The sequence below is a fragment of the Peromyscus californicus genome, unplaced genomic scaffold, assembly GCF_007827085.1.
Source record: "Peromyscus californicus insignis strain IS unplaced genomic scaffold, ASM782708v3 Scaffold_23__1_contigs__length_62951481, whole genome shotgun sequence".
NCBI lineage: Eukaryota > Metazoa > Chordata > Mammalia > Rodentia > Cricetidae > Peromyscus > Peromyscus californicus.
In genome coordinates this window covers 32,571,696-32,584,145 of record NW_026294534.1, presented here as the reverse complement: position 1 = coordinate 32,584,145, position 12,450 = coordinate 32,571,696, and the positions used below count along the sequence as shown (strand labels likewise).

Below are 12,450 nucleotides of genomic sequence, written 5' to 3'. Positions count from 1 at the left end.
GCCTTTAATCCCAGCACTCGGGAGGCAGAGGCAGGCGGATCTTTGTGAGTTCGAGGCCAGCCTGGTCTACAGATCGAGATCCAGGAAGGGCGCAAAGCTACACAGAGAAACCCTGTCTTGAAAAACCAAAAAAAGTTGCAGGTGTTCCAGGAAGGACCACTGTGACCTTTGTGTAAAAAAAAAAAAATGTGTAATATTGTCTCTCCACTAACACATGCACTTTTGGGGGTACCTGACATATCTGATCCTACTCTGCCCACCCAGGTCACAGGCTTGACCCATATGAGCTAAGTTAATGCTTTTAGAGAGCTCCATCTAAAGAAAACCCCTCTCCACACTTGTTCCAGAAATGAGAATCCAGAATTCTCCTCCAAACAGCTTTGAACTTTGGTCCTAAGACCCGTTCAATGCTCTTCTTTTTCTGTCTTCTGAGCCAGAGGGAAGGGTAAGTGTCACAGGCTTTCTTTGGGCCACCAGCCAGCTCCCAAATCATGACACAGTTATGAATGCTTGGCCTTATGCTTGTCCCACTAGCTCTTATAACTAAATTTAAACTGTTTCTCTTTATCTACATTTTGCCTTGGGGCTTTTTACTTTTCTTTCATTCTGTCTGTCCTGCTTTTCCTGCTTCTTCCATGTCTGGCTGTCTGTTTGCTGGCTGGACCCAGGCATCTTCTTCTCTTTCTCCCTTGTTCTCTTCTTTTTCTCCTCCCAAGCCTAGATTCTTTCTCCTCCTTATTCTCTCTGCTGGCCAGCCCCACCTAACCTTCTTCTCTCCAGCTATTAGCCATTCATCTCTTTATTATACTGATCAGATGCCGTAGGCAGGCAAGGTAAAAAAGCATCACATCTTTACATCATTAAACAAATGCAGCATAAACAAATGTAACACATCTTTGACTAGTTAAACAAACATTGCACAGCAGGTAAGGAACAGCTTTTTACAATAAGTGTAGGCAGAGGTAGAATATACAATATGGGTGTCCACAAGGTATGTCCAAGGTATGTCCACATGCACATCATAGGAGATGGGGTGCCAACCATAGTCTGGACTGAAGGGTTCTGTTTATTTGCACTTGAAACTGCAAGAAATCTGAAACTCTAAATTCTACCTTCCTGTGAGGTTATTGTGGCATTTTATTGAACAAAATAGGAAGGTAAAATATATGTTACCTAGTAGTTTTATTTCTAATTTTCATTTTGAGACAAGGTCTCACTATGTATCTAGGTTAGCCCAGAACTTGCTTTATAGATCAGGTTGGCCTTGAACTTGTCATAATCCTCCTGCCTCTGCCTCCCTAGTGATAGGAACAGAAGTGTGTGCCACCGTACCCATCTAATTTCTAACATTTGACCACAGTTCTACTTGAGGAGGAAGACCGGCCTGTTGTTCACAAACAGGGACAATGGGAAAGGGGAAAGGGGGTGACTTTATGTAGCAACTATTTCACTAATTTGTTTCACATAATGTTTTCTATCACATAGAATTTTTACAGTCATCATAGTATCTCTTTTTATATTTAGAGGTTTTCAACATGTATCATTTTTAGCATACACAAATAAGACAATATGCCAAATAAATTAATTTTGTTTTAAATATTTCCCCATTGGCTAGGAACTCCAGAAAACCTTCTTGATGCAGAGTCTGATGTCAGTGTGTTTATAGTGATAGTCACCTTTCTACACCATGAAGCGGGCGTAGGGCAGAATTCTCTAGGTGCTCCTCAATGCTCTCTTCCAGTGACATATGTTCCCCAGGCTTTGATGCTAGCAAAGGAAGGTTTTCATAAAACAACCAGGATTCTTGTTTCTTCTTCAAATGGTTCTTAGACAGTTTGCTAGCTGATAACTTATTCTGCCACAAAAAACAACCAGGTTCATACATAAGCAGGGGATGGTGACTATATTATGAAACACAGCCAGGATACTAGGGGTTATAAGGTGTTGTTAATAGTGATTAAGTCTTAAAAAGTTGATTGTCGCTGGGCGGTGGTGGCACATGCCTTTAATCCCAGCACTTGGGAAGCAGAGGTAGGTGGATCTCAGTGAGTTCAAGGTCAGCCTGGTCTACAAAATGAGTTCCAGGACAGCCAGGACTGTTATACAAAGAAACCCTGTCTCAAAAAACAAAAACAAACAAACAAAACAAACAAACAAAAACTAGATTCTTAAGAAATTAAGAAAAAAGGAATACACATAATTCTTAAAATTCCCATTTTCATCACCTCCACCCCCGCCCTTGAGTTTTTTTGAGATAGAGTTTCTCTGTGTAGCCTTGGTTGTCCTGGAACTCACTCTATACACAGGCTGGTCTTGAACTCACTGCCTCTGCCTCCTGAGCGCTGGGATTAAAGGTGTGCGTCATCACTGCCCGGCTAGGTTTCTTAATCTATTAACTAAATAATAACATTTTCTGTTCTTTATGAACTGAATCATACATTATTTTTGGATTTGTTTTTATTCTTTAGACAGGAGAATTTTTCCACTTTGCTATTTTGCTGTCATTTTCAAGTAAAATAAACAATAAAATGCTCACATTGTATTATTACACTGGAGTCACGGTTTATTCTCTCTTTCTTAGCAGAGGAAATGGTAAAAGCAAACCAAAACTGCAATTTATTTTTAAACCTAAAGTCATTATCATGTCATGCATTTAAAAAAGAAAAACAATAACAATTTCTTATTGTTTCTGTTGGCTTTTTTTTTTTTAGGAGACTATACTTTAAAAATTGACCTGACAGATTTTGAGAAAAATAGCCGCTTTGCACAATACAAACATTTTAGAGTTGGCGATAAAAAGGTACTAAAAGATTTATAAAGACAATGTCTTAAGTTAACACTGAAACTGTGCAATGAAGCCCTGAAAGTCTGTAGAAATAAAAAATACATAATATAGCCTGTGCTGTTTACTTAACCTATTTTTCAAATGTTTTCCACTGATGGTGAAAAATGCCTCTTTTTTTCCCCCCCCTCAGTCCTCTTACGAGTTGAACATTGGAGAATATTCTGGAACGGCTGGGGACTCCCTTTCAGGGACTTTTCACCCTGAAGTGCAGTGGTGGGCTAGTCACAAAAGAATGAAGTTCAGCACGTGGGACAGAGATAATGACAACTACTATGAAGGGAACTGTGCCGAGGAGGAGCAGTCAGGCTGGTGGTTTAACAGGTTTGCTGCTTGACACACACAGCTGGGAGGGTGATAATGATATCTCACCAGCGGGCACTAATTATAACAAGTGAGGTAATGTTGACCCTATGTGTGATAGTGAGTAATCCTTACTAGGATTCTTCAGCCGTGAGGTGCTTTTAAGGACTTGTTCATGGTGTACATTAGTAAAGCCTGAGCACTACACAACAGAAGTTGAGTATGATGCCACTTTCCTATAATCCCACAGCACTTGGAGGCAGGGACAGAAGATCACCACAAGTTCAAGGCCTGTCTAGTCTACATAGCAACTTCAAGGCTAGCCCGGGACACTTAACAAGATCATGTATTGAAAACATACATAGAGACACAGACACAAACACACACAGACACAGACACACATAGACACACAGATATATACACACACATATACACACACCAAAACCAAAGATTCTCCAGTAATATGTCATGGAAATAAATCAAATTTCTACTTATACAAGGATTTTTTGCAAAATGCATTACTGTAAAGTTATAACCAGAAGGCCACAAATTGACATAAGGAAGTGGAGAGCATGCACACATGTACATATTTGTCAGCCAGGTGTGATGGCTTACATCTGTAATCCTGGCACTTGGGAAGATGAGGCCATGATGGGTTATATGACGTCTCGGCCAGCTGGACCTTGTCTTAAAAATAAATAAATAAATAAATAAATAAATAAATAAATAAATAATAATAAATAATAAATAAAAAGCATCATGAACTGAGCTTAGACCCAAGGTGATTTTTAATTTGCTTGTTTTTATAATAAAGATTTTTTTAATTTTAAAAAGAAAGAGAAGAGGAGGAAGGGAGGAAGGAATCTGTGGCACTCTATTTACCAACTAGCTTTTCACTATCTCATTTTATACAAAAGAACTCTATTACTGCTATAATTTTAGTACTACTCTTCACTCATTGTGCCTCCTATTAGTTCATTTAATGCAATCCTTCCCAATGTAGGAAAAATTGCTACAATATTCTTGATACTTAATCCTACCCCAACACCGCTGTTTGAATACTTCAACATCATCATCAAGCTCATTCTTTTGAATGTGGAGGGCCTGGGAGACTGGGTTCTGAGGATCAAATCCTGGGCCTTGTGCATGATAAACAAGTACTTTACCTCTGAGGTACACCCTAGCTTCATTTCATTTCTGATGATACACAGTTCTTCATTTTATAAGCCTGAGATATGCTTCCTTTTTAATTTTTATTTACTCATTTTTTTTTTATTTGGTTTTTTGAGACAGGGTTTCTCTGTGTAGCTTTGGAGCCTGTCCTGGAACTCACTCGGCAGACCATGCTGGCTTCACAGAGATCCGCCTGCCTCTGCCTCCTGAGTACTGGGATTAAAGGCGTATGCCACCACCGCCCGGCTCTTTTTTTATTGTTGTTCTCCCACATACACACTTTTTTTTGAGACAGAAGCTCATGTAGGCCAGGTTGGCCTCAAACTCACTGTACAGCAAAGAATGACTTTGAACCCCCGATGTCACTGACTACCTCCCAAACGCTGGAACTGCAGACCCGACATGTAGCCCTCACTGTGCCTAGCTGAAATCTGCTTTCTTGCTAGGTCAGTAGCTAGAGAGGAGCTGCAGTCCCATGTCAACACAATTCTTCAGGCCTTGAGTGAGAAGGAATGCATTGTGTCATTTAGAGTTCTCCTGTCTCCGGACCAAACGTCCCTGCTTCCTGTATAGCTGTTTTCCAAGCTGCGTTTTTGTTGGATCATCCAGTTAAGGCAGGGATGGAAACTTCACGCAGTTTTCCTTAAAAATGACCCAGTTGGCCTGATACATCTGCAGGGCACGTGTGGGACTTGTTAGATAAAGCATCAACTTTGGAATCTTCTTTTTTCACTAGAAAACAGGAGCCACCTCAAAACGTCTAGACAATCAAACTTTCCGTGAAGAAGTCTTTGGCAATTTTGGAGTGTCGTGTTTTTTCATAAAACTGGACTAGCCATGTAAATCCCATAATCTTTATATTTTTTTCTTAATGTGATGAAAGCATCTTAGACTCTCTATGCTATGAGTGGATCTATTCTATACTTGCTAAAATTAGACTCTATATGAGTGGATCTATTCTATACATGCTAAAATTAGAATCTATGCGCCCTGAATGGATTTTTCTATACATGCTAAAATCCCGTAAAACCATGAGAGTCTTCATTATGACATCGCTTGTTGTGATTTGTTGGCTTTTAATTAATTATTATTTTTTGGTTTGTGTACTTGAGACATGGTTTTACCATGCAGTGCAGTCTGCAGTCTGTCCTCAAACCCGTGGCAACCTGGTGCTGGGATTATAGGTGGAAGCAGCCATACCTGGCTGACTTTAGAGTGGGGGATTTCAGTGCAGGTGCAATGAATTTAAGGTATTTCCATCAGTTAAAATAAGTGTGTGCAGTTGTGAGAACAGTAGGCTTCCCGCTGGGTTTTACTTTTCCAAAATTTGAGTCTATTTAACAGTTGGCCATTTATTAAGGAAATGGAGTCACACAACAGTGTGAAGGGACAGAGAAGGAAAATCATTAAATCATTTTTCCTACTGTGCTAACGTGAAACATGGTGAAAACCTTTTTCCCTCTTAGCTTTCTTGTTCTTAAAAAAAAAAAAAAATTGCCGGGCGGTGGTGGCGCACGCCTTTAATCCCAGCACTCGGGAGGCAGAGCCAGGCGGATCTCTGTGAGTTTGAGGCCAGCCTGGGCTACCAAGTGAGTTCCAGGAAAGGCGCAAAGCTACACAGAGAAACCCTGTCTCGAAAAACCAAAAAAAAAAAAAAAAAAAAAAAAAAAAATCATTCCCTTCTCCTCCTCTTCCCTTTTAGTTCCTCTTCTAAGTAAGCATCATTTAATGCTTACCTATAATTAACAGTGTCAGCTTTGAACATTTATTGATGTCTGATTTTGAACAGACTTAAAGAAATCATCGTTAATATTGCCGAGATCTAAAGTGTGTTAATATTACTGAGATCTAAAGTGTGTACATCATCCAGGTGGTTAGATTGCTCTACTCCTGATTGGCAGTTGTACACATATTAAGGAAGGCAAATAAACGATATGGTTGACTCTAGAAACAGGGGTTTGGGAGAACAAAAAAGGCAATTTAGTAGCAGGAGCTACCAAAGAAAAAGAGGTCACCCTAGAGAGAAAGTAAATTGTTCCAGAAATCTGGTCTTAACTCTTCGTTTTCCAGTGTCACATTCTAATTTACGGGAATTGTTGGCACTTCTTAGTGTTTCTCGCGACTGAGGCTGGAACTGCAACGCCCCCTATAGGCTTATGTATTTATAGTCCAACCCCGCCCAGGTCGGAGCCCTCCATTTCCTACTGAGTCGTCTGAAAAACAGCCGCCATGCGTTCCTGCCACGGATGCTTACACCCTATGCTTTTTCCCCCGGGAAAGACTCTAACCCCCTGATTCAGGAGCCAACATCAGTCCTTCCTCCCTTAAGTTGTTTTTGTGTGGTATTTGGTCACAGCCAAGAGAAAAAAATAACTAAAACACTCTTTGCTGCCTCCCTCTCCTCTCTGGTCTCATACTTTAGGCAAGTCGTGTCCCTCCCCCTCTTCCCCACTCCCATCTGTCCCCCCAAGTGCCTCTTTACCTGGGAGCACCAATCTTTAATAACTAGTGTCAAGTCCAGGCTAGAAACTGAAGGATACTGGAACACTGGTCTCAGAACTCTGAGTAGTATAGCCCATTTCTCAATAGGCTCCAAATCAGACCAGATATAATAGTTTCTCTCTTTAAAGATATGCCCAAATATTTATTCTGGGTATTCTGGAGGTCTTTCTTTTTAAATGTGACTTCTCCTGGTACTTTAAAAACACAGTGGATACTGAATCCCTGCAGATTTAGCATGCATGGTTTCAATTAGTCCTAATCATTTAAATTAGGAGCAGTGCCAGGATGGTCAAGGAAAGCAAATCACAAGCTCAGTGATCCAAGCCTGCTGCTTTGCATTTATGAATGAATTATCTGCTTTTCTGATTCAATGGTTTTTTTTTCCAGAACTACTTCTGAGTATTCTTCGCATAGCCTACAGTCTGATATCTTTTCATAAATTACATCAATAAATAATATATGGTGATTAATCTCATAACAGGAAAATGACCACAAACTGTTACACGAAATTTATGTATGCCAAGGACAGACAAGTGTGCAGATACCAAAGGAGGAAGAAGGAAATGTTTACATTTTATAATAACCTAACAGACCTATCTAGATTCGTGCAGTATATGTAAAAAATTAACCTGGCAACTCAAACAAAAGATTGTTTGCTGACAGCTAGGAAGTTTTTTATAAGGAAGTTTAGGTTCTGTTTGCTTATCTTGAAGATTCAAATATTTGATACACTAACAATCAAAGAAGGTAAAGAAGGGAATTTGAGTCATGAAAGCCACATCTTGACTGTAGATTGGTGAGCTTGGTAGCACAAGCTGCCCAGGAAGCTGTAATAGAACCATTTGTCCACATCCTACTTTGCTAATCGCGCCATCTTGGCCAAGCATGAGGTTAACACCGTTCAACCAGGAGGATATAGATGAAGGTTACAAAACAGTTTTTCTTTGTTTCTTTTTCTTGTCTGTTTAAAGGTGTCCTAGTCAGGGTTACTATTGCTGTGAAGAGACACCATGACCATGGCAACTCTTATAAAGGAAAGCATTTAATTGAGGTGACGGCTTCCAGTTTCAGAGGTTTAGTCCATTACCATCATGGCGGGAAGCATGGCAGCATGCAGGCAGACATGGTGCTGGCTACATGTTGATCAGAAGGCAACAGGAAGTAGTCTCACCTTCACACTGAGCAAAAACGTGAGCAAAGGAGACCTCCAAGCCTGCCCCCACAGTGACACACTTCCTTCAACAAGGCCACACTTCCTAATAGTGCCACTCCTTATAGCTTATGGGGGCCAGTTACATTCAAACCACCACAAAAGGCTACTAAGAACTGCAACGGCTATTTTTCAACACACTCCAAGTGGTCTGGGATGGATCCTCACACTTACCGTGGGACCAAAACTCACCTGTTTAAACAATAACACTCACGTGTATAAAGGTCTCAGGTTTGGAAAATGATGTTTTTCTGGGAAACGGCAGGAGTCATCATCTAAACGTTTTGATCATTTTTTAGTGAGCTTCAGTTTCTGATGTATACTTTCCTTCTGATTGTTCTGTTTTCTTTTCTTCTCCCACTAGGTGTCACACTGCAAACCTGAATGGTGTGTACTATCAGGGCCCCTACACAGCGGAAACGGATAATGGGGTTGTCTGGTACACCTGGCATGGGTGGTGGTATTCCTTGAAGTCTGTGGTTATGAAAATTAGGCCAAATGACTTTATCCCAAATATCATTTAGTTGTTCCCACTGGGCTCTTCTTTCTGCAATCCATCTTGTTTCAAAATAGTTGAGAAATACAATCCTGAATAAATATATGCATGGTGATGGCAATTATGTATGACTACTTCTCATTCTTTATACCGCCTTTATTACTTAATGTACTTTAAAGTTCAGTAGGTACAGACTATCCACCAAATAAATGTAGATTATGTTAATGTTTACTGAGTTCCTCTGTGTATAGGGGTATGATAAAAGTTCAAATTGTATAGGAGGGGTTTGCTTTCCTGAGTTTGGAGTTGCACAGGCTGTTTGCAACGATATTGGTTTAGTATGGTCGCCCGTAAGAGCTTTAAGTCGCTCGTCCAGCTGCAACAGCAAGAAGGGACTTCATTTAAAGTGGTCGGAGACTCTAGCAAGCTGCCCAAGTGGTTCCATACCGAGCATCTGGATGATCCAGAAACAGTGTACGTGGATGCTTGGCTCGTGGAAAAGATGTTTGGTAAGGATGGAGAGTACATCCCGCATGTGGAGTGTGTGACACGTACCGTGCTTCACGTGAACCAGTGGAACCCTGAAGCAGAAGCTGAGATTTTGATATTCGGGCCTCCTGATTACCAAAAGAACGTTTCCCAGATGATCTGGAACTTGGTTGACTATTTCTGCAAAGGAAGACTGTTCTCAAGAGACTAAGACCCAGTGTCTTCCTGTGGCGGTTCGGGAGGCTGCCACCCAGCTGGCTCCCGTGGAGGTCCCTGAGTTTGCACCCCCAGCCGTCTCCAGTGGAGGGCACTGAGGCTGCCCCCCAGCTGCCTCCTGTGGAGAACGCAGAGGCTGCCACTGAGCTGTCTCTGGTGGAGGATGGTGATGCCACCCAGCTGGCTCCGGTGGAGGACGGTGTTGTCACCCAACTGGGTCCTGTGGCGGTCCATGAGGAGGCTAGTGAAGCTGGCAAAACCCATACTTCAGGGGAGGTCCATCAGGATGTCACTAAGCAGTCTCCCATTGAAGTCTGTGAGGCTGACACCCTCCCTAGCAGCACTCTGTAGAGGTCTCTGAGGTGGTTCTTCGCAGGGGTCGCGGGTTTGGGGATTTACCTGTTGGGGGGTACCCAGAGTTCTCCAGTGGAGAACCATGAGACTGGAGCCCAGCAGTCTTTGGATGTTAGTATTGAGCCTCCAAAGGCTGCCTGGAAGCCAGTTACCTCCTTATAAAGGTGACTCAGGTGTTGAACCAGGATAAATGTACACACCTCTAATCCCAGCACTGGGAGGCAGAGGCAGGGGGTCCCTAGTTCCAGGCTAGTCTGGGATGAATGAGGCAGGGATCTTTAATCCCTGCCGAAGTCTCCTGACATCTTTTTCTGATTGTTTCACCCTAGAAGTTGGAAGAATGGAGTAGGATTGTTTGTTTTCCCCTTGTGTTCAGTGTTTGCAAACACATTTGAAAATATTCCAATAAAGAATTTCACCCCCCCAAAAAAATTGTATAGGAAACAGCATAGACTAATTAACATGATTAAGTAATAACACAAGCCTAAATTTGTAATAATAAATAATGTATGGCTGTGTGTGGTAGTGCATGCCTTCAAACTCAGTGCTTAGGAGGCAGAGACAGGTGGATGTCTGAGTTTGAGGCCAACCTGGTCTACAGAGTGAGTTCCAGGACAGCCAGAGCTATACAGAGAAACCCTGTTTCATAAAAACCATAATAAATAAATCATGTATGGTGCAGCTGATAGAGCATGAGACAAAGCACAGCTAATGAAGGATATTTTGGCCAAATCTACTGTATAGATAAGTATTACAAGTTGGGCTTTGGATTCAGGTCTCTGACTACAGAACTACAGAACTGTTAATCACAGTGCAGGTTCTTAAATGATATAAACACTGCTCATGTCTTCAGGATATTTCCATACTTTACATCTTCCTTCACAGGCCTCATTTTACACTGGATGTTGGTCGATGGTGGAGAAACAACCAGAGGTCTCATCTTCCTTCATATGTCAGCCCTGGGAAGATATTATTATTGCCGTTTAACTGAGCTAAGACTTTCTGAGTTCTGGTTAATGCTCGAAGTTATAAGGTTGGCAAAGAAGCAAAAACTCAGATCCAATGGTTTGGTGCAAAGTGAAATTATTTGACACCATCTTGTGGCTCTTTTGGAATGAATCTGGATTAGTGTTTTTAAGTGTGGATAAAAGAAAGATCTTCCAAAAACTGCTTGCGTGCTAACTCTGTCAGGCCCAGAAGATGCAGCTTGAGCTCAGACAGCTAAATTAGGGGGGAAAGACATACACCAATCACATACTGTAAGCATTTTTGCCGCTGAGGCCATCATAGGCAGGTCAGCAAGATGGCCGCCTCCCGCTGGTGCCAAGAGAACCAGTTCCGTAATCTTACTGCCTCTGAATAATTTGGCATCTTCGACCTATTGGAACTGCCAAGAATGCCTGGCTTCACTCTGCACTGTGGCCTGTTCATTTTAGACATAGCCAGAGAGCAGTGATGTCCTCAGCTCCCAGACTTGTCACATCTGTCAGATACCTAACATGCAGACACACTTGCAACAATCCTTAATACCGTGTCCCCTCTTGGTTCCCAGTATCCTGACTGTCAGTCAGAACTGTAGCATACAACCTGACATGAAAAGGCAAGAGAAACATGGTAAAGGCAGCCATCCATCAGTTCCTCTGCCTTCATTCTGGCCTCTCGCTAAGGAGAAAGGCTAGTTATAGGAGAAATGATAGAAAATGTCAAAGAAATGCTTGAGAGGGCAAGTGTTCGGCAACAAGACCCATAGTAAGTTCTTAGATGAAATGAGGATGACTTTTTGGAAGTGGGTGACTGGCTTGCTGCTGATCCTTACTAGAAGTGCTATGATCTAACGAACCTGAAGGTATAGTTTGAAACTCTCGCAGTTTCCAAATTGTAGAATGTGATTATTTGTATACATGTATACATGCAAAAGAGGTATGCACTGACCTTGGTGTGAATTGTGCCAACTGATGGGTAAACATAGACTACTAACATTATACTTATGAAGGTTTTAAAACTGAGTAGTGTAAATATTCCTAGAGTTGGTCAAAGATCTAAAAGCTAAGAAAGAGAATGAATATTTTTAAAAGATGGTAAGTAGGAAGTAGAAATGTGGGCCTTGATGGCTGTATGATATAAAGCAGGGTCCTGACCTGGTAGAGGTGGAGGTGAGGTGGCAATCAGAGAGACTTAGAACTTTTGAGCTGAAGCCTAAACTAGATATATGTGGGGAAATCATTGCAGGCTGAGGGAAACCTAATGCAAAACACACAAAATAAGGGTATGCAAAGGAAAAAAATGAAGGTTAAAGAAGTAATATAGTTTACTGACCCTTAATTGCGTATGTTATAGCAGGTTTACAGCTTCTGCTCTACAGCATCGTGGCCTTGGGTAGGCTGCTGATGTCTCCAGGCCTTAGTTATTCTATCTATAAAACAGAATGTAGGGTTGCTCATAGAGTTATACAAGGGAAACAGCATAATCAATGCACAAGGTCAGCGTTCAGGAAGAGCTGGTGGTGATGATAGTGAAGTGGGCATTAAAGAAAAATGCTAGGAGCCTTTGGAAGGTGTTAAAGCATCATGTCAAATTATCCTCTAAACAGTTCTTCCCAAAGTGGCATTTCTTTTTTAATTTTTTTTTGTTTTTTCGAGGCAGGGTTTCTCTGTGTAGCTTTGTGCCTTTCCTGGAACTCCCTTTGGAGACCAGGCTGGCCTCGAACTCACAGAGATCCTCCTGGCTCTGCCTCCCGAGTGCTGGGATTAAAGGCATGCGCCACCACCGCCCAGCCCAAAGTGGCATTTCTTAACCTTCAATGCCATCCAAATCACTGGGGCTCTTGCAGACACATAAATTCTAATTCAGGGCAGGGCTTAAAAT

At 41.7% G+C, this 12,450-nt stretch overlaps 1 protein-coding gene across 1 annotated transcript in view; it reads left to right on the top strand.

The window, feature by feature from the left end:
- Nucleotides 1–8,554, top strand: part of Fgl1 (fibrinogen like 1) — a 30,545-nt gene extending 21,991 nt beyond the window's left edge. The window contains exons 5-7 of the mRNA XM_052752787.1: nucleotides 2,712–2,800; nucleotides 2,976–3,166; nucleotides 8,395–8,554. Of these exons, the coding sequence (XP_052608747.1) occupies nucleotides 2,712–2,800; nucleotides 2,976–3,166; nucleotides 8,395–8,554 (440 nt within the window). The remainder of the gene's footprint in view (nucleotides 1–2,711; nucleotides 2,801–2,975; nucleotides 3,167–8,394) is intronic.
- The last annotated feature ends 3,896 nt before the right edge of the window (nucleotides 8,555–12,450 follow it).